This window comes from Uloborus diversus, chromosome 5 (assembly GCF_026930045.1).
Source record: "Uloborus diversus isolate 005 chromosome 5, Udiv.v.3.1, whole genome shotgun sequence".
Lineage (NCBI taxonomy): Eukaryota > Metazoa > Arthropoda > Arachnida > Araneae > Uloboridae > Uloborus > Uloborus diversus.
Genome location: NC_072735.1, coordinates 20,796,859 through 20,818,857, shown reverse-complemented (window position 1 = coordinate 20,818,857; position 21,999 = coordinate 20,796,859). Strand labels below are relative to the sequence as shown.

Below are 21,999 nucleotides of genomic sequence, written 5' to 3'. Positions count from 1 at the left end.
TTTGGCTGTTATAAAAGATAAGCCTGCTTATTTACGAATGTATTTTTCTTATTACCCATATTACCCGGATTTTCTTTTATCTGAATTGCCTTCAGTCCCAACAACTTCGTTGTTATCCCTTGATCCAAATTATTGTCCTTTGATCCGATGGGGAACGTTATCCTTTGGTTCGCAGTTACACCGTATAAACGAGGCAGTTATGTATACTCTCAACTAGTCTGATAATTGCGTAAGATGCGTTACATTAGCTGGGTATAAAATTATTTCAGTGATTCAAATTTTAATTTATAATTTTGTAAAACAGTCTCTTTTGGTGTCTTTAATTTCTAATACAACATTTTCTTTCTGCAGATATTTCTGAAAACTATGTTGCAGAGATGACCACCAACAGCAGTGCTTGATTCATAAACACGGAAACCAACCCGATCAGTCATGGGTTGCACGTTTGCCAAAGTTCCCAAAGATGGCAAATCGATGCAGGATCTCAACCACACCACGACCACGGAGCCCCCTCAGGATCCCAGAATCCCGTTAACTGTGCGCCAGAAATTCAGCATCTCCAAATCTTGGAAGGCCATTGCAAGAGCTATGGAGCAGACGGGGGTTATCATGTTTATAAAGTAAGAAATGTCGTAGCACCTATCTCTTTTATGAAACCAAGGGTGTTTATGATGAGGCAGTGAGAAGCAAAGGGACGTAAGTGGACATTTTCAAGTTTTTAGTAAAAATGCGGTTTAAGGGTAAGAGGATATTTCGATAATTGGGAATCTGGCGCGGTCGTCTCATTTTTGGCGTAAATAATTTTATTTGGGTAACCCTGCTGATTCATAGTAACCCTATGTGAATAGATGTTTCCGATCTCTTTGTTTTGATTTGCAAAGAAAAATACCTCTCGCGCAGGCGCTGGAGCCAAAACTTGACGCCAATTAAGAAAGATCACCAGATTCCCGATAATCGAAATCTTCCCACAAATAACATCCTAAGTAGGCTTTCGCTATTTTTTTTTTTTTTTTTCGAAGTTTCTGTGTATAGCAGCGTATACAAGGGCTACTAAAATTATCTCTTGCCCCAAGACAGAGGAGAGGTTTCGCTACTATTTGCGCTGGTTATCTCCAAAGTTTTAATTTCGCATTTACATCCCTTTGGTTCTCACTTCCTCATATGAGGCAGTGAGAAGCAAAGGGATGTAAGTGACAAAAATAAAAATTTGGAGAAAACCCGTACAAACGATTGCAGAGCCTTTCATCTACTTTGGGGCAAGAAATAGCGCTAGTAGCCCTGGTAGGTGCTGCTGTTAAGCATGATGTAGAAAATGTTTTCAGTGAAAGCCTACCTAAGATCTGAACTTTAAACGCTATTTACTCGAAACTTTAAATAGTATACTTACATCCCTTTGCTTCTTACTGCGTCATATAGTCTTGATCTATATGAGAACTAGTTTTAAAACTACTATGTATGATCTTTGCACAATTATTTTTTATTTTGATCATTATTTCGTCTATTATTTCCCCCCATTGATGCATTCTTAGGTAAAGGCATTTAGATGGTGCCAACATCGAAAACTGGAAATGGCGTCTGGGAAAGAAGATATCCCCACGTGCTCCGAGAAGGGGGTTTTGAAGATCAACCCTCTCCTAATGGTTTTAACACACATTGTTACTTTTAATATGAAAGTTTACTTTCGTGTAATAATTGTGGACTAACCTTAACCCTCCTCCCCTCCCAGAAGGTAAATTCTAACTGTACTAGTGACAGGTGCAAAGCTGAAAATCGTCTAAATCTTCTCAGAATTAGGTTAGATGCACCCGTGGAAGTTTATCTACGTCGTGAAAAAAAGAAACTTTTTGAGATAAGGATCAAAATTAATTGAAAAAGAAGAATTATGTTTAAATCTAGATTTTTTTGCAGAATTTTCTTCATCATTGCAAGACATTCTGAACATCACAGGTACATAACAATTAATGGAAGAGATCATTTTGTTTCCAACTTGCTGAGTTAGTCCGATCGGTTGGATATCGGACTCGTCACAGAAGGGCTTCTATATATATATATATATATGTATATATATCCTCCTTATGTATAATAATGTCGACTGATTCAAGTTAAATCTGGCGTTGTTACAAAGTTCTCTAAGTTCCCAACAAAAATCAATCCCTTTGAAGACTTCTGGATCATAGGTCCTACGAAAAATTAAAGGCACATTTAACTCTAACATAATTTGATCAAGTCGAAAACGATCAACTGTATCTTCCAAAGGAAAGCCAGAAATTTGATTTCCCCAACCCAGAAGGAACTTCCTCGCTACGCTACTAGTAGACAAAGTTAGATCGAATTGAACAAATTCATCCGAATTGAACGATTCAACAAATCTTCTAAATAATATTTTCAGCGTTTCAAAAACTAAAAATTTGTAGAAGAATACAAACAAAGTCGTTCACAATAGAATAGTCTAGTAGGCAAACTACAAAAATCAATTATCTCATGCACACCGCTTGATAAATTGTAAACAAACATCGATACTTTATAATGAAAACTTTTATGCCCCTAATTTCTTTTGTTTTTAATTGGTTTTGAAGAAGATTCGTCAGAAAACGAATGACAACATTCGTGAGGTGGACAATACTAACTAGCAAGCCATACGATAGTGATAAAAGAAAAGATAACTTAATAAGCAACGATCAAAAGAGCATTGAGAAATACGTTTTTGACGCTTACTCTCGTCTCTCCGGTATCGAAATATGAGGTCGTTAAGTTTGTCAAATGTTTTAGAAACGTTACCAAATTGAGCGAGTTTCAGTGAGAAATACAAGACCTCTTTCGGCATTTTTGCAGAAGATGGTCCTGCCTCATAAAGACGATGAAATCGGGTAGTACTTTTAGTGTGGGATCCAATGGAGTTTGGTAGTAAGCCGGGACCATTTTTCTGGGAGACTACTTCAGGAGGCGACGAGTCCATCGTGTTTCTGTGTTTTGGGAAACGAAAGCAAATAATTCATGCATCAAAAAAATGTTGTGCTCTGACTTTTTCCACTGCTACCTATTCAAATTATTTTCATTATGACGCAATTCGTGCGGCTCCCTGGTAAGTAAGTAAATTCTCCGCAGTTATTTCGTTTATTTAAAAGAAACAATACTTCTTTAAAACTAAAAAATCGTTCGTCAAGATATGACGGGTAAAAATTGCTTCTACATTTGAACGAAGCCATTGCCTGTTTGGTGATAGTTTGATAGTTGAAATATTAACCCAAACTCCAGCGCATTAACCCTAAACGTCAGTAGATAGCGTCACTTTTTCGTTTCTTCATTCCGTGAAATGAGTCTTACCAGTAAAACAGTTAAGTGACCGGATCCAGTTCAGCCTCGACACAATAAAGCCTTTCCATGCATGTTAAACATTACCAAAACACAATATCAAATTACTATGCCGTGGTGCGAGTTTCATTGCTGATGACGGCAGGAGCGTTACTCGATCATTGGCTATTGTATATATATGAAAATATGATAGATAAAAAAAAATATTTTTGCCAAAAAATTATTTTTTTTTTGTATTAAAATTATTGAGAAAGTGAGAAGCAAAGAGATGTAAGTGCGTATTGTTGAGTTTTGAGTAAAATAACTTCCTAAGTAGGCTTTTCATTGTTATTTTTTTTCTATATCATGCTGCACAGCAGCACCTACCAGGGCTACTAGTACTATCCCTTGCCCCAAGACGGAGGAGAGGTTCACCTATCATTTGTACTGGTTATCTCCAAACTGTAAATTTTGCCACTTACACCCCTTTGCTTCTCACTGCCTATTTGAAAAACATAAAATATCAATTAATGTTCAAATACTTTTTTTTTTCAACTTTTTTTTCTTTTAAATTTAAAAACTTTAAACATAAGCACATTGTTTTAGTTTTCACTCTTCATAAGTAAATCTCATGTGTACTTTACGAAACAATCAAACAATGGTTCATTCCATGTCAAGTGATCCAAAGTTTTTTCATCACAATTTTGTATTTCTTTGAAATTCGGCTCATCGATTGTACCTTTCAAGGTAATCAAAATTCCAAATTTTTAGATTTTTATCTCTTTTATTTTTTGATTTATGATGCTTTGAATTTTAGAAAAACCCTCTACTTTTCTTGGATGCTTGAACATAAAATGTGCGATAACTCAGCACCAAATATGGATAGAAAGGTTTGGTAAAAAAACATTTTAAAGTACATTACTTAAAGTACAATAGAATTACACTCATTTGCAGCTTTTTTTTTTTTTTTTTTGAAAGTGGGATGGTGGAGTGAGGGGGGGGGGGGTGGACAATCTTGAATGAAGCTTAACAACATGGAAGGTTATGCGTAAAAGAGCAAAGTTTGTTTGATCTATAACTGCTTTTAATATATAGATGGATTTCGTTGCATTACTCTCCTTCACAACAGAAATTGAAAAGAAACCAAACAATAAAGAAAAGAAAAAAACAGCTGCACTCCAGATGTTGTAGAAAGACATAAATATGATCTGATACTTTGATTTATTTGTAGTTTTGTGTGAAAAGAATGGAAAAACATTAAAACAACATGGGGGGAAACACTATTTTGCTATGTTCTTGGGGCAAACTATTTCTTACCTCCTTCTGAAATTGAAGGTTGGTGCTGGGGTAGGGGATGAATTGAATCATAACTTTACTTATCAGATACTGAATTAATCAAGTACACTTAGTGAAGTTATGATCTAAAAAGAAACACTTGGTCTGAAAAAAAAAGAAAACATATTGGGTGATACTAGTATAGTGTTAATCGTATGTTTGAGTGGGGGGGGGGAGGGAGATATACTTCATCTTGCTTTAAAGAAGAACATTTACCATTTGAATAAGTTTACTATTCGTTTTATTTTATTTTATTTATTTTATTTTATTACATTTTGAAAACTTAAAAAAAAGAAAAGGATTAAAAGTGTTTGTGCCGAGGGGGGGGGGGGGGGGGCTTACCTATCTACAAGTTCATGCCAATTCATTTCAAGCATAATCGTGTTTACTTATTACTCATTGGACCATCACCCCAGTAAGAGAATCCCATATTTAACTAAATAGAATCTGAAAAATATTATTATTTCTTAAGTCAAATTTTATTCAAAAATTCATAAAGGTCTTTCAGATAAAAGTATGGTCCCATTGAGACCCCAACTTGAAATTTTGCACAAATGAAGATTAAATACACAAACATTTTTGGGATTAAAAAAAATCATTATATGTTTTCTGAGAAATTTAAATTTTAAATTTAAATTTAAATTTTTAAAAATGAAACTTTTTACAAATTAGTAATGTTGCATATCATATTAAACAGCAACTAATTTACTTTAAAATGCTTTTCACCAAATCTTTCTATCTGTATTTGGTGCTGAGTTATCGTCCATTTTATGTTCAAGCATCCATGAAAAAAAAAAAAGAGGAAAAGATTCTAAAAATCAAAGTCTCATAAATCAATAAATAAAAGAGATAAAAATCTAAAAATTTGAACTTTTGATTACCTTGAAAGATACAATCGATGTGCCAAATTTCAAAGAAATACAAATAGTGAGTGAAAACATTTCTGAACTTTTGGATCACTTGACATGGAATGACCCCAATAGATCTTTGAGAACTTTCATTCAATGAATATTACGAGTCTGAAAAAAATTTACATTGAAAAACAAATCCCAGGAAAAATACATATTGCGGAGTTTTACATCATATAAGATCTCTAGAAAAAAAAATGGCAAGGCATTTTTTTACAAAGAAAAGGATGCTCCTAAATCTTTTTCGCAGACGCCGATGGCAACATCTGCTTCAGAATTCGTTTCATCATTCCAAGTTCATTATTTAGATGGAATTCTCCCATCCCATTAATTCTATTTTCTAACAAAAGTTTCAAGAATGCAGGGAAAACGTTTCCTTTTGACCTTTCTGCGCTGAAAGATCTGTTATCATAAGCATTCTCTTCTTTCACAAGATATTTATTTGAGTATTTTTTCCATTCGTTGCATCTCATTCCAGAAAAAAAGCTCAATTTAATATGCTGCTGTGACGCACACTGTTACTTGTACTTTCTAGAAACTTGACATGGGCCGTATACATCTTTTTCACTTTATTTCTTTCTATTTTGCTTCTTAAAAAAAGCTCATCTGTTTTTAATTAATATTTTTAATTAGTGCTACAAGGCATGAAGTTACTTTACACAATTAATTTCTTTATTATAAAAGGTAAACATAAATCTGAAGTTAACACCAGAGTTATTTTTTATCAAATCAAATATTGCTTTTCCCAAGGACATTTTAGTTACGTTCGTTAATATCGTTAAAAAAAAGTTTCGAGTAATTGAAGAAAGTCTAAGTTAATCAGGAGACCTAAAGAAATCAAAACAGCAGTAAACCAGCATCAATTGTCTGGTTTTGCATTGAAAAGGGCGTTGACTCTGTGTTGAATACTCACTTTCCATTATTGCAATGTTTTGGAAGATAAAATTTTGACGTAAATTGCACTTCTATGTGTATTTTACATAAATTCGGAGTATTTTGTTATGTGAAAGTTATTTTTAAGGCGATAAAGGACTTTCAGATGAGTAAAAATTGGTTAAAAAACGGTTTTTCTTTTAGTATATTTCTAAAATCTAGACCTTTAGCTGAAGCTTTTTTGTTGAATTTTTTGAATCGGTGAAAAATTGGCGAAGCTATGACTTTTTGGGAGTCACTCTCCTTCGTTTACTAAAAAATGCACATAAAATGCATCAGTAAAAAATGCATATAATGTTTAAATATTTAATATTTATACCATTTGCAAGAAATTATAAGACCTAACTTGTGGTGAATTTGTATTAAAATTAAATTGTTTATTTAACAATGAGAGGGGGACGAATTTGCAACAGTCGAAACAGTAAATGTTGAATTTCTCAAAACATAATTTTTGGCATGTTAACATATTTCAAACTGTTCCAGTTTAATTAATTATTATTTAAGTTTGCTGAAAGGTTAAAGGAAAGTACTTAAGAGATTTGTTTACAATTTGTTGGGAAAAAAAATTCTTTTCAGTTAGCTGTGTTGAATATATTTGCTATATTTTATTAAAATATGGACGCATTTTACCTAAAATGCCTAGTTTTTGAGTTTTTTTCTATTATTTATCTGCATCACAGCTTCTTGAAAAAATACTCCTTACATTTTATTTTGGATTGTTTTATGTATCATATTTAGCTAGAATTTTTTAATTTTGATGAAGTTTCAGACTTTAGCAGTAATATGAAAAAAGCGTTATAAACTCAAAATTTAAATTTAAAAAATAAAATAATTCAATGAAATTTTATATTTGAGTTAGTATTAGCAACACAAAACTATGATGAAAATTTCAAAGAAATTTAATAAAAATTAATAAAAAAGAAACTGATAGCCTCTTATCTCCTGAAATGATTTCATATTATCCCTTTATACGGCCTCCTTAAGACCTTATTTTTCGATAACAAGGACACGAGGGCAAATAATTTAAGCTTGAAGAAATTAGTCTCACATATAATTATCTTTCAATTGCTACTTTTTTTTCATTATTAAACTATCTTGTGGTTTCCTGGTAAGTAGTTGTTGTTGAAAACTTTAAAAGTACACCCAAACCTGTTTTTATGCGGTCTTTTTTTTTTTTTTTGTGCGATACGTTAAAATTTCAATCAAATTGGGACTCAATTGACAAAATTATTTTTAAAACGAGTGCGATATAATATCTTCAAGTGACAATATAGGCACCCCGATGGGAAGTCACCGAAATCTCCACAAAAATTTCCTTATTCGGCAAAAATTTTCCGACTACTCTTCAAAAATTATCATCACTTGGTTTGTTTTTATTTCGTTTAAATATTACAATTTTGTAAATTTTAGAGTTATTTTCCATGTGAGACTTTTTTTTATGCGATCCCTATCCACCACATAAAAAAAAAAATTACTGTGTTGCGAAAAAAAATTTTAAGGCTACTCGTGATGTTTCGAACAATTTTTTTATGCGATTTTTTATGTGGTCCCTATCCACCGCTTAAAAACAGGTTTGGGTGTATTTCACAAAACATTAAAAACATTTAGAGAAACAAGTATGCATAATCATATCAGTTTCTCCACACTAAAAATATCTCGTTTCGAGAAAGATGAGAGATGAGACCATATACTGCGAAACTTAGACACAGATTTTAAATCTTTTATTTTGAATAATGCAATTTATTATGTTAAATTGCGTATCACCGCGATGACAATCATATACTACACCAAATGAACGGCATTCATCATGAATGATTAATGATTTGTTCTATCATAAATTATTCGTCATGGATCTGACGGATGATATTTGAACAAATTTCACACTCCTAGGCGCATTTCATAGTGGAATATTAATAAGCAAAACCGTTTTTGAAATTATAACTTCTTATGGGAGGGTAAACCGATTTAAGACATAACGCGCGTAACGGGGGGAATTTAATTATAATATAGAATGCTAGGAACGCAGGATATGCGTAGCCACGGTGGCTCGACCTGAAGACGCGGGCATCGCGATCCAGTGGGCGTAGGGTCAGCCATGAGGCAAATCTCGAGGGCACTTTTTTGGAGAAAACCCTAAACGTTTGTAAAAAAACAATATATATGTACGTATCATTGCCATTTTGTTCTTATAAATTAACCAATAATCCTTATATATTATTTCTGAAGTCGGTTTTTTATTCCTACGCGAGATCCTCCTTATTTCTTGATCGATTTCTTTGATATATCCCTCATTTTAAAGCTTATCGCGCAGGCTAATGACGAAAAATATACCCACGTTTTTTAAAAAAATTGTTTTTTGTTTAAAAAAACCCTGTGTTTTAAAGCACCGGACTGAGATTTTTGGTTAATTTTTTTGTTAAACTTGCGGCGTGACTGACAGAGCTGAATGGCTCGATCGGCAGAGCGTTCGACTGGTAACCAGAAGAATGAGTGTTCGGACCCAGCCCGAACTATCTCTATAGAAAAACCAGACTAATCACGCATTGCATGAACATTTAAACTACAATGAATAACACAAGTCAGGCAATAAAATAAATGAGATTGGAATGCTCGTTGCTGTTACTAAAACTTGATGCAACCTATAGCTAAATTGTTTCTTATTTGTAAGGATTTTTTTTTTCTCTTGTTTTTGAAACTTAGGGCTCCGATCAGAAAACTAAAGCATAATATAAGCGAAAATATAAGTATCAGGTTTAAGATTTCAGACTACAGTAGAATAATTTTTGTTCAGAAAAAAAAATCGCATACTGAAATGTAGATTTTTCTGATGATAGTTATGGACCCTTTGCACAAATAAAATAATTACTACCCCAAATTGAAATTACGCTTTTTATTTAGTTAACCTTTGAATATTTATTAAAATACGAAGCAAAACATAAAAATTACAAACAACTCGATGGATAAAATATTATTTTTTTTCTCTTTCGGAAAAAAACAAATAGCCAGTCACATTTTTACTACATTCGAAAAGCTACGCTTAAAAAACGAATTTAGTTCAACTGATTTTGTATTCAACCGTGCGGTTAAATGTAATAATAAACACTGCTGCCATCTAAGCCATAACAGTTCAAGCAGCCAGCGATAGCAAAAAAAAAAATGTATAAAATTTTCAAAAATAAAAACATTTCTTTTCAATATCTTATCTTAGATATTATTTCTGTGGATTATTTTTCTGTCGGTATGCGAGATCTTTCTTCTTTCTTGAAGAAATTCTCCCCTCATATTATAGCTTACCGGGCCGGCTAATGACGAAAAAACGACCTACGGTCTAAAAATCAATTTTTCGAAAACGCCTCTAGCTGATGCAAAACCTTAATTGAAGGGTGTTCTTTCTTTTCTTTAAGTTTTGACTCCGTTCAGATAACTAAGATAATCTATCTATACTAACAATATAAAGCAGTAGAGTTTGTTTGTTTGAACGCGCTAATCTCGGGAACTACTGGTTCGAATTGAAAAATTATTTTTGTGTTGAATAGTCCATTCATTGAGGAAGGCTATCTATACTAATAATATAAAGCAGTAGAGTTTGTTTGTTTGAACGCGCTAATCTCGGGAACTACTGGTTCGAATTGAAATATTCTTTTTCTGTTGAATAGTCCATTCATTGAAGAAAGCTATAGGCTATATATAACATCACGCTATAACTAATAGGAGTGGAGCAGCAATAAAAAATATTATGAAAACGGGAAAATTTACATTATAATATAAAATGTTTGGAACGCAGAATATGAGTAGCCATGGTGTCTTGATCTGAAAGTGTGGGCTTTGCGATCCAGTGGGTGTAGGTTCGAGTCAGCTATGAGGCAAATCTCGAGAGTACTTTTCAGAGTAAATCCTAAACGATGCTAAAAAGGTTCGCAAAACAAAAACATTATATACGTATCATTGTCTTATTTTTCTTAATGATTAACTAATAATATAAAGCTGAAGAGTTTGTTTATTTGAACGTGCTAATCTCAGGAACTACTAGTTCGAATTGAAAAATTCTTTTTGTGTTGAATAGTCCATTTATTGAGGAAGCCTATAGGCTATTTTTTGAGTGATAACTCCTTATCTGAGGGTAAACCGATTTGTGACATAACGCGCGTAACGGCGCAACTCTCGTCTAGCATTCCTTTCGTTCACGCATACGACAAAAGCGCGCATGGTCGCTGAAATTTTGTTTCTTTACTCTTTGGATCAGCTTTAAGCGTTAAGTGATAGTAGAAAAAGTAATGAAACTAACAGAGGATGGATGATCGTCGCAACGTAACGCAATCTCGTAACGAAAGGTGAGTTTAATAATACAATATAATATCAATAACATTGTAAACAATATGTATTCGAAACAGCATTTAATCTTTAAATTTATTTTCAAAACAGAAACATTTTTGCGATTAGTTATATTAAAAATATCTCGCTTCATTTAGGGTTTTGAACTATGATAAGGTGTACATATTTTGAACGAACTTTATCCCCGCAGACTCCGCAACGCGTGGGGTGGGCACGGTCGAGAAAACAAAAAATAATAAACAAACATTTAATTTTTGCATCACAGAATAAAATTTAAACTGACTTTAAATTTAAAACACTCACTCGTTAAAAAGTTAGTTATTTAGAGGCGGGGATTCAATAAAGTGTGCAGTTACGGTCTCTGAGATTTTTGCAGGGGGCGGGGGGCAAAAATGATGATATTAAAATTATTCCATCCTTTAAACGTATTGTGCAATTAAAGCGTCAAAATATAAGAGCAGGAAGCGTAGTAGTTTGTCAGAATGATCTTGACTGCATAAATATTGTCACTCTAAATATAGGATTACATGTTAATAATGCTGCAAGCTTTAATACGGCTACACAAAACGATATTGGTGAAATGTGTATAGTGGAATGTCGAATGTCTCAATGAAGCAAAGAAACAAATTATTATTGCCAACATATATATATATATATATATATCTCCAAACCAAAGTGTTTCAAGTATTATTCAATTTATTCATAAACAGTTTTTAAATTATACACAAGGAGGTTCTGCTTTAGTTAATGAAAATTATTATACAATTCCTTTAATTTTAACCGGAGATGCTAAAGTTATTTTGCTTCTGATCGAGCTAAAAATTTACTATTGTTTCTAAAATTCAAATTACAATTACAAATGATTAATAAGCCAGAAGAAGCTACTAAAAGTCACGGATTTGTACTTGATGCAGTCTTTACAAGATTTTTAGATAACATACGATGCAAAAATTTCGTTGCTTATTACAGCTACCGTAAGCCAATCGTTATTTTCATAGGATTAAAAAATGATAATAATTTAATCCTATGAAAGTCATAACTTCTGCCGAGCGTCCCGTGATGCGCTTTTTTTTTTTTTTTTTTAGTTTAGATCTGAAAAAAAAAATGCCTTCCTCTTTTCCAAATAATTCTAACAGATAATGAGCGAAGACAAAATTATTTTTAAAATATCCTTATTACCCTCTGGTATAAATAAAATGAATGCTACTCGTATATTGCACTTAGGATGTTTTGACTGAAATATTTCTGTTTACTGTGGTTATTGTGTTGTAATATTTTTTTTTCAATTCCGAAAAACCAGCAACTCTCTTTTTCAACCCTCTTCCCATAGAGTAGATGTCAAGGTTGACGTATTTTTGTTAGGCCAAAAAAGGTCAGTTCAGATTCAGCTACCTTATGCTAGCTTAAATTTAAAAATTCGGCTTAAATTCGCTTTTAAAAAAGTTGTAAAGTAAATTTACATTAAATGCGCATTTTTTTTAATACTAAAGCAAATATGTCGAGGGATAATGTACTCTCGCGCTCTACCCACACCCCCCTCCCCCAACATCAGCACTGGTAGAGGTACGAGTCTTTAAAAAAAGTGTTTTTTATCTAAAAAAAATGTACGACACTTGGAATTTTTTTGACCTTATACCTGTATGGAACTTATGGTTATATTTGCAAACAAACACATGAGACGTTTTCAAAGTGTTCAGACATATCATAGCGGCTATTAATGAAAACAGAAATTACTTTATCTTTTTCGTTATGCAAAACTTGAAAAATTTTTGAACATTAATTCCTTAGACGCGTTTAGCTATTAAGGACAATAATGCCTTAAGGACAATACACCTGCAATTTTAAGTGTCAAAATTAAATTAAAAAGAAGATATTTATGAAGCTGAAAAGTATGATATTAATATATTTCTTTTTACATAATTCCCAAACTGATACTAGATTTTGATTTTAAACATTAAAAGCATAGAGTCATCTTTTCACAATTTTGGACTTGTTGTATCTTTCAACAAAAAAAAACTTTTCTAACCATATTGCTTCAGATTTTTATCGATATTGAAAGAAAATTCCACATTCTTGGCAAAAACCATGTCCTGAAATTCATTATTAGTTAGCCCACAGAGTGGGTTAGCAGTCATATATTGGCCTCCGCCTTCCGTAGGTGCAGGTTCGATCCTGGCTCGAGTCGATGGTTTGTAAAAACGCAGAAAATCAACAGCGTCTACGTCGCATGCCGAAGATCCCTAGAGTATTCGTTTGAATCCAAACACTCTCGACAAAATTAAATTTCCAGCAGTTTGGTCTCTCAAAAGCTCAGGTGTCTCCACGTAGTGGAGAAACAGGGCGTCAAAACTCTCGTGGTACTGGCATTCGGCGATACTAGTGCCACATGAAAGAATGGATGCTGCTGACAGAGGAATGCACTAGGGTTACAAATGGTTAGTAGCCAATATGCAGTCCACTAGAAACAAAACTAACATTTATTATTAAATGTCTTTATGTATTGTTTATATTAATTAGTCACTTCTAATTTATTCAAAACGAAATTTTCAAACATCATATTAAATTCTAACATTTCTAAACGTAAGTTAGGGCATCCCCTGTACCCTTAAGAGAAATGTTTCTGATCTAACATGGTCACCATCGCTTTTTAATTGGTAATTTTCTTAGAAATATTTTCATGGAATAAAAATAAAGACAGAAGAATAGAGTACTTATCAAAGGGAATAAGAGAATATTTAATAATATTTTGTGCTCATTATTTAGAAGAAATTTTTTTCTTTTTCCAAGGACTTAAAAGATATTTTGAACTAAAGGCAACGTCCTTCTCAACTAATCTTTTGTCTGTAACTTACCTATATAATACCTTTCCAAAACAATAAAAAGTCAGTTCAATACACGAGGCAAATCTCTTCTATAAAAATTTCTTTCTTTGTAGAAGTTTTGTTCTTTATTTCATTAAAATATTGTTTCCAATAGCCTGATATTGACAACAAAAGAAGCATTATTATCATACTATTCTGTTTTATTTAATTTAGTATAGATGCCTAGAGAGACTTAAATCGGTAAAATATTTCCTTATTTTTAAAGGCAAAGGCTTTTAATTTAGAACTTCTCCTGCTAGTCACAAATGAGTAATTCTCCAGAAAACTAACTTTTGAACGCAAATATTTTACAATTTCGAAACCTTTTGTTTTCTTTTTTTTTTTTTTTTCGTTCTTACATGAAAGTGTTACCTACTAGAAGTAACCATAAAAAATGGCCCAGCTAAGCTCCAATTATTTTACTCATAAATAAAACAAATTAAAAATGCCTTGTTCACGGAAATAAAAAAAAAATGTTTTTTAATGTTTAAAAATTGAGGCAATTTAATATCAAAGTAGTAATTTTGTTCATTGTGCAAACAATGAGCTACTTTAATGATTAGTGAGAATATAATATTAAGTTCTCTTAATTAAAGTATGACTTAATTAGTAGTTATACTTTTAGTTCAAAAATGTGTTAAATAATAGTATTTAGTAAATTTGAGAATGTACTGGCAATTTATAGTTTTGGTAGAATGCATAAGATTGATGTATTTTCCCTCCATCATTTATTTTCACCCCAGAAATAATAACATTGATAAGGTCTGTCATGGAGGTGAGGAATTTTTCCATTATATAGCCCTAATGGATACATTTTTTCAGGGAACTATTTTTTTTCTTCGTTGTTACAATCTTCTTTTTTTACATTTTTTTACATCCCTGAAATTCAAGTTCACGGAGGTGAGAAGTCGCATTAACCACACTTAGTTTTTAAATCAAAATCTACTTTCTTGTTTTTCAACAAAAATCTAACAACTTCTTTATGGCTGGAAATTAACGAGGGGGCTCCCTTGTATCATGGAAAATAAAATTTGATGTCATTACAGACATGTAATGAGGAATGGCATTTTGTGTTTAGGTAACGGAGTTGAGAATTTGTGTGACATGAATCCTTATCCTACTAAAGCGAACTAAAACACAATATTAAAAAATTAAATATACTTAAACAATTAGTATTTGACACACTTGTGAAAGGAATAATAAATAAATAAATATATACTTTTAATTAAATAAGTTATTAAGCAACATAAACAGTCACACAAGGTGCGTAACATGCCACGGAGGTAAGAATTCACATGTTGTAAGCTAAAAATATATTAAAATAAAATATATTATTAAAAAATATTTTGCAGGTTTAAATAGATATATTTTTGATGAAATTAAAAAGCATTGCTAAATGAATTGTTAATTAAAGTTTTTTCTATAAAAGGCGTGTGACAGAAAAGTTACACTTTTTGTAGAATGACTCAAATATAAAACAGCGAAAAGCTTTCCAAATGGTATCCTGTATAGCATTGATACCCTGTTTGTTTATTAATTAATAATTTTAAAATATTTTTGACAGATCAGGCGGATTTTTAAAAATATCTTATTTGTATTAGAAAATAAAAATATTTCACAATTTGTGGAAGCCTACGTGTTAGAGTCGTATATTTAAATTACGTCGGAAGCTTGTTACGACTTTGCACAGAGTTTACATAGTAAACAATTGTAAATATTAAATATTATCTTTGCGTGAATACCAACTTTTTTCATTCATAAATGTATATCGCGTTATAATTTTGTCATAATGTACTTCATTTATTGATTTAGATTTATTTCTAAATGAAGATTTCTATATCGTAAGTCATGCATGAGATTTCTTAGCTGTGGCTTGAATGTATTTTACATTTATTGCTACTATTATGAAGTAATTATTTTTCATTCATGACACTAAAAAAAAGTCCAGGTATTTTGCAATAAAAGTTGCTAGGACCGCGGCTGCCATCATAGCAACAGTAATAATATTGATACTGATTTACACAATGCAATTTATTTAGAAGAAAGGAAAATACAGCCCAAACAAGGAGGGGAGTAGAACCTACGATCTCAAGCATATCAAGCCATATCTCAGTCCTATTGATTAGTGAGGCTGCTGGATCACAGGGCACGCCATCAGTATTCTCTGACGTACGCGATACCAGGGTCGTATGGCTCCACAGAAACTGGTTAGAAAGTTTCCCATTGGTTATATTTTATATTGGTTTACATCTGAGGTGATTTTTAAAATGCATTAAAAAATTCTGTAAAAACTTACAACGCTTTTTTAGCGTACTAATTGTGTTCACAAATGTAGAAGGACCCTACGAAGACCCAAATTATGTTAGATAATTGTTTCTTTGCAGGAATTTAATGAAAACATGAACTCAACTTCTATATAATGCAACTGAAGATTTCAAAAAAAAAAAAAAAAAAATTAAACATCATTTTACTCTCAGTAATGTACATATCCCATGAGATATCTACGTTACTGAGCCAAAATATTTTGTTTAATATTTATTACTGGAAATGTTCAATAAATAATCTGCATTTTATTGAAGTAGAAAAGCACAAACTCGACTTCTGCATAATGCTTTTAAATTTTAAAGATTTCCAGAAAAAAATATTTAAAAATCATTTTACCGCAGTGACGGACACCATTAGATAATTTCATTATTGCGCCAAAAAAATTATTTAAATAGTACTTCTGGAAATTTTCAAAAGGGTAATTACATCTTATTGAAGCTGAGTCCATGTTCTTCATATAATAGTGCATGCGATGAAAACAAGGATCTAATACAGTTGAAGTTTTTATATGCTGTTTTGCAGCATAAGAAAATATATCAATATTTCCTATGCAGAATGAAATTCTGCAGTAGGAAAGTAAAGCGTAGTAACTGCAATACTTTTTTTTTGTTATCTATTGTTCTTACCCTTTATTGTACAAGCTTTTTACTTAGTTATCTCTGAAAAGAAAACACGAAAAAAGCGTATAATTCCAGCATTTCCCTGTTAGTATAGAATCCAAAACATGTTTCTTCAAATTATCTCAAAAACTAATTTCTGCTGATACTGCGCTTTATCTTACCCCGGCAGAATTGTTCGCTTTTCGATTATCAATCACTCTAAAAAGCACTTAATGAGACAATCCTCATATATATAATAGCGAGTTCACTAATTGAGTAACGCTCTGACGTCACCAACAATGAAACTCGCGTAGCATGATAATTTGACAATATTTTTTGGCACTGTTTGACATGCAGGGAAATGCTTTATTCTGACAGGGCTGAACTTGATCCGGCAACTTAACTGTTTTACTGGTAAGACTGTCATTTCAGGGGAATGAAGAAACGAAAAAATACTCAACAATGAACGATATCTACTGGCGTTTTGGATTAATCCGCTGGAGTTAGGGTTAAAATTTCAACTATCAAAATATCACTATGCAGGCAATGACTTCGTTCAAGCAATTTTCACCCGTCATACCTTGACGGGCGATTTTCTAGTATTTCCAGAATAACACATACTATGTTTTATTTACAGATTGTTCGAAGATAATGAAGATATTTTGCATCTTTTCGAGAGCTTCAAGCATTTAAAATCCAGGGAAGAGCGGGAAGAGAGTGAAGAGCTAAGAGAGCACGCGACAAAAGTCATGGAGACACTAGACGAAAGCATCATGTCCTTGGACAATGTTGACCACTGTATTGACTACTTGCACAACATCGGAAGAACACATAGGAAAATTAAAGGATTCAAAAGTGAATATTTTTGGGTAAGCATACCAGATGGTAAAACATTTTTTTTGGTTTAAGCTATTCAAATCTCAGGCTAACCTGGAAATAAGGAAACACTACTACTTTAGTAGGGTTGTGGGCACTTGGAACATCTTGCCGGAAGAGGTGGTAATGAGCAAGGGAGGGGAATAGCTTTCAGAAAGCCATTGATCTTCATTGAGGACTACTAAATTGACTAGGACCAGCCTAGCTGGGTCAAGAGCCTGTTGCTGGTCGTCACATTTGTATTTGAATTTGTATTTACATTTTTGTTTACATTTTATTTGTTTACATTTTTTTCGAATTGATATTTGAATGTATGGAATAAATAGTTTGATGATACGGATAAAAATTATATGGAATAAGCGATTTGAATATATAAATTATCGGAAGCATAATAGTTAAAATTTAGAATAATTTGTATCATCTTGCAAAAAATATAAAATTACAAAAGACACAATACTACAGAAAAAAAAAATTATTTCAAAAACTTGTCAAACGATAAAATGTCTATGTAATTCCTGGAAAATGTTTTTAGTTACGTTTTTGCACTAAAATTTTTCGATAACGATTTGAATACTTTAACTTGTAAGGAAAACACATTTAGGTGTATTTCTTTCATTAAAAAACTTTGCAATCCCTATCGAACAATTTAAAATGATGGTAGAAACCTTTTCCTGAAATTAGAAGTTTTGCAGTTTGACTATTTTCTGAAATAAACGATTCAATTAATCGTGTAATGCATTCAGAAAACACTTATTTTCTTTTGTTTTCTGAAAAAATACTTAAAACGTCTACTATTTCCAACATTCCATTCAGTTTTCTTTTTTTCCACCCCAGACCTAGGTTTTCAGTTGCCGAATTTTTAATGACTCTTCGGACTTACAGGGTAGACTGTGCAGTAAATGAATGCTTAATCATAATTTTAATTTCTAAAATTCATAATAAAATTCAAAATTGTTGTATTTAGCATATGGCATTGAAAGTACATTAATTGATGCTTGTAATTTTTGAAGTTGGGAGATTTTTTTTCCTTTTTCTATTCCAATTTTAAGAAAATTTCACCGAGCAAATTATCATAACATGGGCGAGCAAATTAACATAGCAAATTGGCGAGAAATTCATCATCCATTATTTGTAAATATACAGGCGAACCAAATGACCTTCTCATTTTCTACTACGGGCAAAGCCGTGCGGGTACCACTAGTTTGTTTTATAAAGCCAATAAACCGGGTCGATGAAAGGCCTACCTGCCTAGTCGGAAACAAAAGGTCCCGCTATTGAGAGGGCCCCGGCACCGAAACAGAGTAGTGCATTTTATAAGTTTTAAGAGAGAAGGGCCTTGCAACCAAATTTACAAGGGGCCTGTCTTGTCTCTGTAGCTCTGTAAATAATACGAAACATCTTAATTCCCCCCCCCCCGTCATTTGGATTTTTTTCACTGGAGGTATGATCTAATGAAATCATTCCTGGAATTTGGCTGAATTTTTTTTTTTTTTTTTTTGGTATTTTCAAAGTGAGGGGATAGGGAATAAAGTAGTATAAACACCTCATATTTAAGCTATTTCGTATATAACTTTTTCCCCTTACTGGAGGTAATAATAACGAAAGACAGATAATTGTTATTCATGAATGGGGTCGTTTCCAAAATTTTAAAAGTATTTTTTTCTGAAAGAGCATGTTTAAAAACATGGGATCTGACTGTTTTTTAAATAATTTGTTTAAGTTTAATATTTTTAAAAAATTACTTAAATCGGCGCGCTATCAATGTTTATGCTTCTGTCCGATGACATCACAAATGATGAAATGCCATTCTGTGTTACCAGTCACAGAGAAAAAATTTTAATTCGCATCTTTACTCACGTGTATTGGCAGCGATATGGTTGTTAGCAAGCGTAGAGAGCAACTGTAATTCGCTTCTTGATTATCATAACGTGGAATCGCGGTAGAAAGATGAGGTAAAATGCATCATTTGTGACGTCATCAAGACAACGCCTTGTTTCAAAAATCGGACATTTTAAAAAATTAATTAAAAAATAACTGTTGGGAAAGTGAAAGTATTTTCTGAGTCCATGTTATTTGTTTTTCTTATTCTATCAGTTTCAGTGACAAAAATGTACTACTTTTGACTGAAGGAAACAACCCCATTGTAACATAATGAACTCTTCACCGTGTAATCCAACTTGTTTGCATCATGTAATCATTTTGCATCAATCTATCTTTTCAGAAAATGGAAGAACCTTTCTTGGCTGCCGTAAAAGAAGTTCTCGAAGACAGATATACGGAAAACATGGAAAGTATCTACAAAACTACGATCCACTTTATTCTGCAAACCGTAGTAGAAGGCTTCGATGGGACTCAAAAGCAGAACAGTGTGTGACCCACCCGCAATTTGCTCAGCGAGGCATGAAAACCGTCCGCTGTAATTATTCATTGATTATGACCGTAAATGGTGAAGAATAATAAGTGAAACAAGCCACCATCTTGTAGACCTACATCAAAAATGGCTTAAGAACTTTTAATTCAAGATGACGCCAACTCCAAATGTTTGCTGTTCGGACCCGTCACTACATGTTATGGTTCATATAGAGATTCTGAATATGGAACTCCAGAACCTGAACGTGGAATTACTGTTGTGGTTCATATAGAGATTCTGAACATGGAATTCCAGAACCTAAACATGGAATTATTGTTATGGTTCATATAGAAGTTCGGAACATGGAATTCGTTTTGAAACTAAATAGCTTAGCAATTCCATGCAGAAAAAAAAATGGTATTACCCAGTATCATTCGTCAGTAAACTTCCGTTATCAGAAGATATTTTATTTTCAAAACATTTTTACATAAAGTGTAAAATAATGGAACTGGTGAGAATTCTAAGAACCTTGTCTTTTTCCTATTTTATTCTAGTTTACAGATTCCAGTATTTTTGGATTTATTGTGACAGATTGAAATTGGTGCAAGAAGGATAAAAACAATCGAGTGAAAGTATCAAATTGCTTATACGGTTTTACGCATTTACCACTAGTTGGAATATTTATTGCTATCCAATGTGATGTCATGATGCGTCGTCCAATCACATTTAATTTTCCCTATAATCTAGAATATGAAATGTAAGATACTGTCAATATTTTTCGTTGTGATCAGTGTCTCATTACACATAGTATTTGTTGAAGAGGAATGTTTTAACATATTGGGTGATCGTTGTTGGAGATTCTTGTAATGTTTGAAGAATGTTCTAGAAACATTGGTGTCGTGTTTACAACCATTGTCATGTTCATGTTAGAATGTTTATCATTATGTACATACATAAATCATCAAAAAGTTTTTAAAAATATTTTGCGGCATGCAGAGTTAAAAGAAAACTCTGATTTTTTTTTTTTTTAACTGAAAATTGTTGACTTGATGATAAACAATGTTATTATGTAGTTTGAAGCACTATACTTTAAAGCTCTAAAAGGGTTCATAGACATGTATTTCACAAAATTCATGTAAGAAATTTCACATTCTGCCTTCTTAGAATCAAAACGCTTTACTTTAAATAATTGTATATTTTACATCACGTCTGCTCTATTTTAAATCAACAACTGATCAAAATTTAAAAACGCTGATAGTTTCTAAAATGCATACACATTAAAGTTCAACTGTTTTTAAGTTAAGATGCAATAAATGTCGTTTAAGATATATTTGAATAAACACTAACCACGATATATACGATATACGATTGTTGTCACTTATATGTTTTTACGAAAAATAAAATCTAGATAAATAAACTTTGAATGAAAAGAATGTAACTTAACGTAGTTTTGGAGATGTACGGTATGTTTCTATATATGTATGTATAAATTTACAAAACCTAAATTAGGATCAAAACGAAATCAAAACTTATTTTTTATGCAACTTCTGAGACACCTATTTTTTTCTGTCTTAGTTAAAATATTAAAAATAAACATTTGTATAAAAAGCTTTATATAAAATTAAATATAAAAAGTAAACATTTTTGGAGTTTTCAAATTTTGCACAAAATCCATTAAAATTCAGACTGAGATATGAATATGTTTTATAATAGAGTAATGATAACGTTTATGTTTATAAAACGTTTGTTTACATTGTGTTAAAACCTATACAAAATGATAAAAACCAAGCTGTTCAAGACTTTCTTTAGCGGGGTGATTGTGCTTATAATTCTACTGCTTCTTACCCCAAAGGGCTTATGAAATCATCGCTAACATCCTTGAAACGGAATGTGATGTGAAAATTATCTTACAGTAGAAAAAAAAAGTTTCACCCTCTGTCCTTATCTTGAAATGAATAAATTTGTTTTGTTACGTTTTTTTCAATGTTATTATCATGGTACTATTTATTTGTAGTTATATTTACTTGCTTATTACTTATATGTGATTCAAAACAAATGCGGCTGAATTTACTGACACGGTAACTATATTTCTTCCCAGAATTTGCACATTTATATTTAATGTTATATATATTTTCTTTATAACCAATTGTTTGTTACTTAGATGCTTCTACGCAAATTCAGAAAAATGT

At 32.0% G+C, this 21,999-nt stretch overlaps 1 protein-coding gene across 1 annotated transcript; it reads left to right on the top strand.

Moving 5' to 3' along the window:
• The first annotated feature begins 432 nt into the window (after window positions 1-432).
• LOC129222706 (neuroglobin-like) lies at window positions 433-19,834 on the top strand. Its single transcript, XM_054857237.1, has 3 exons — window positions 433-620; window positions 17,222-17,453; window positions 19,682-19,834. The coding sequence occupies exons 1-3, from the start codon at window positions 433-435 to the stop codon at window positions 19,832-19,834; spliced, it is 573 nt and encodes a 190-aa protein (XP_054713212.1).
• The last annotated feature ends 2,165 nt before the right edge of the window (window positions 19,835-21,999 follow it).

What these genes read in the sequence shown, in the direction of transcription:
- LOC129222706 (XM_054857237.1), top strand. Translation starts at nt 433, where the DNA reads ATGGGTTGCACGTTTGCCAAAGTTCCCAAAGATGGCAAATCGATGCAG. An exon ending in GGGGTTATCATGTTTATAAA is followed by an intron (nt 621 to 17,221) that starts GTAAGAAATGTC and finishes TTTTATTTACAG; the next exon opens with ATTGTTCGAAGATAATGAAG. An exon ending in TCAAAAGTGAATATTTTTGG is followed by an intron (nt 17,454 to 19,681) that starts GTAAGCATACCA and finishes CTATCTTTTCAG; the next exon opens with AAAATGGAAGAACCTTTCTT.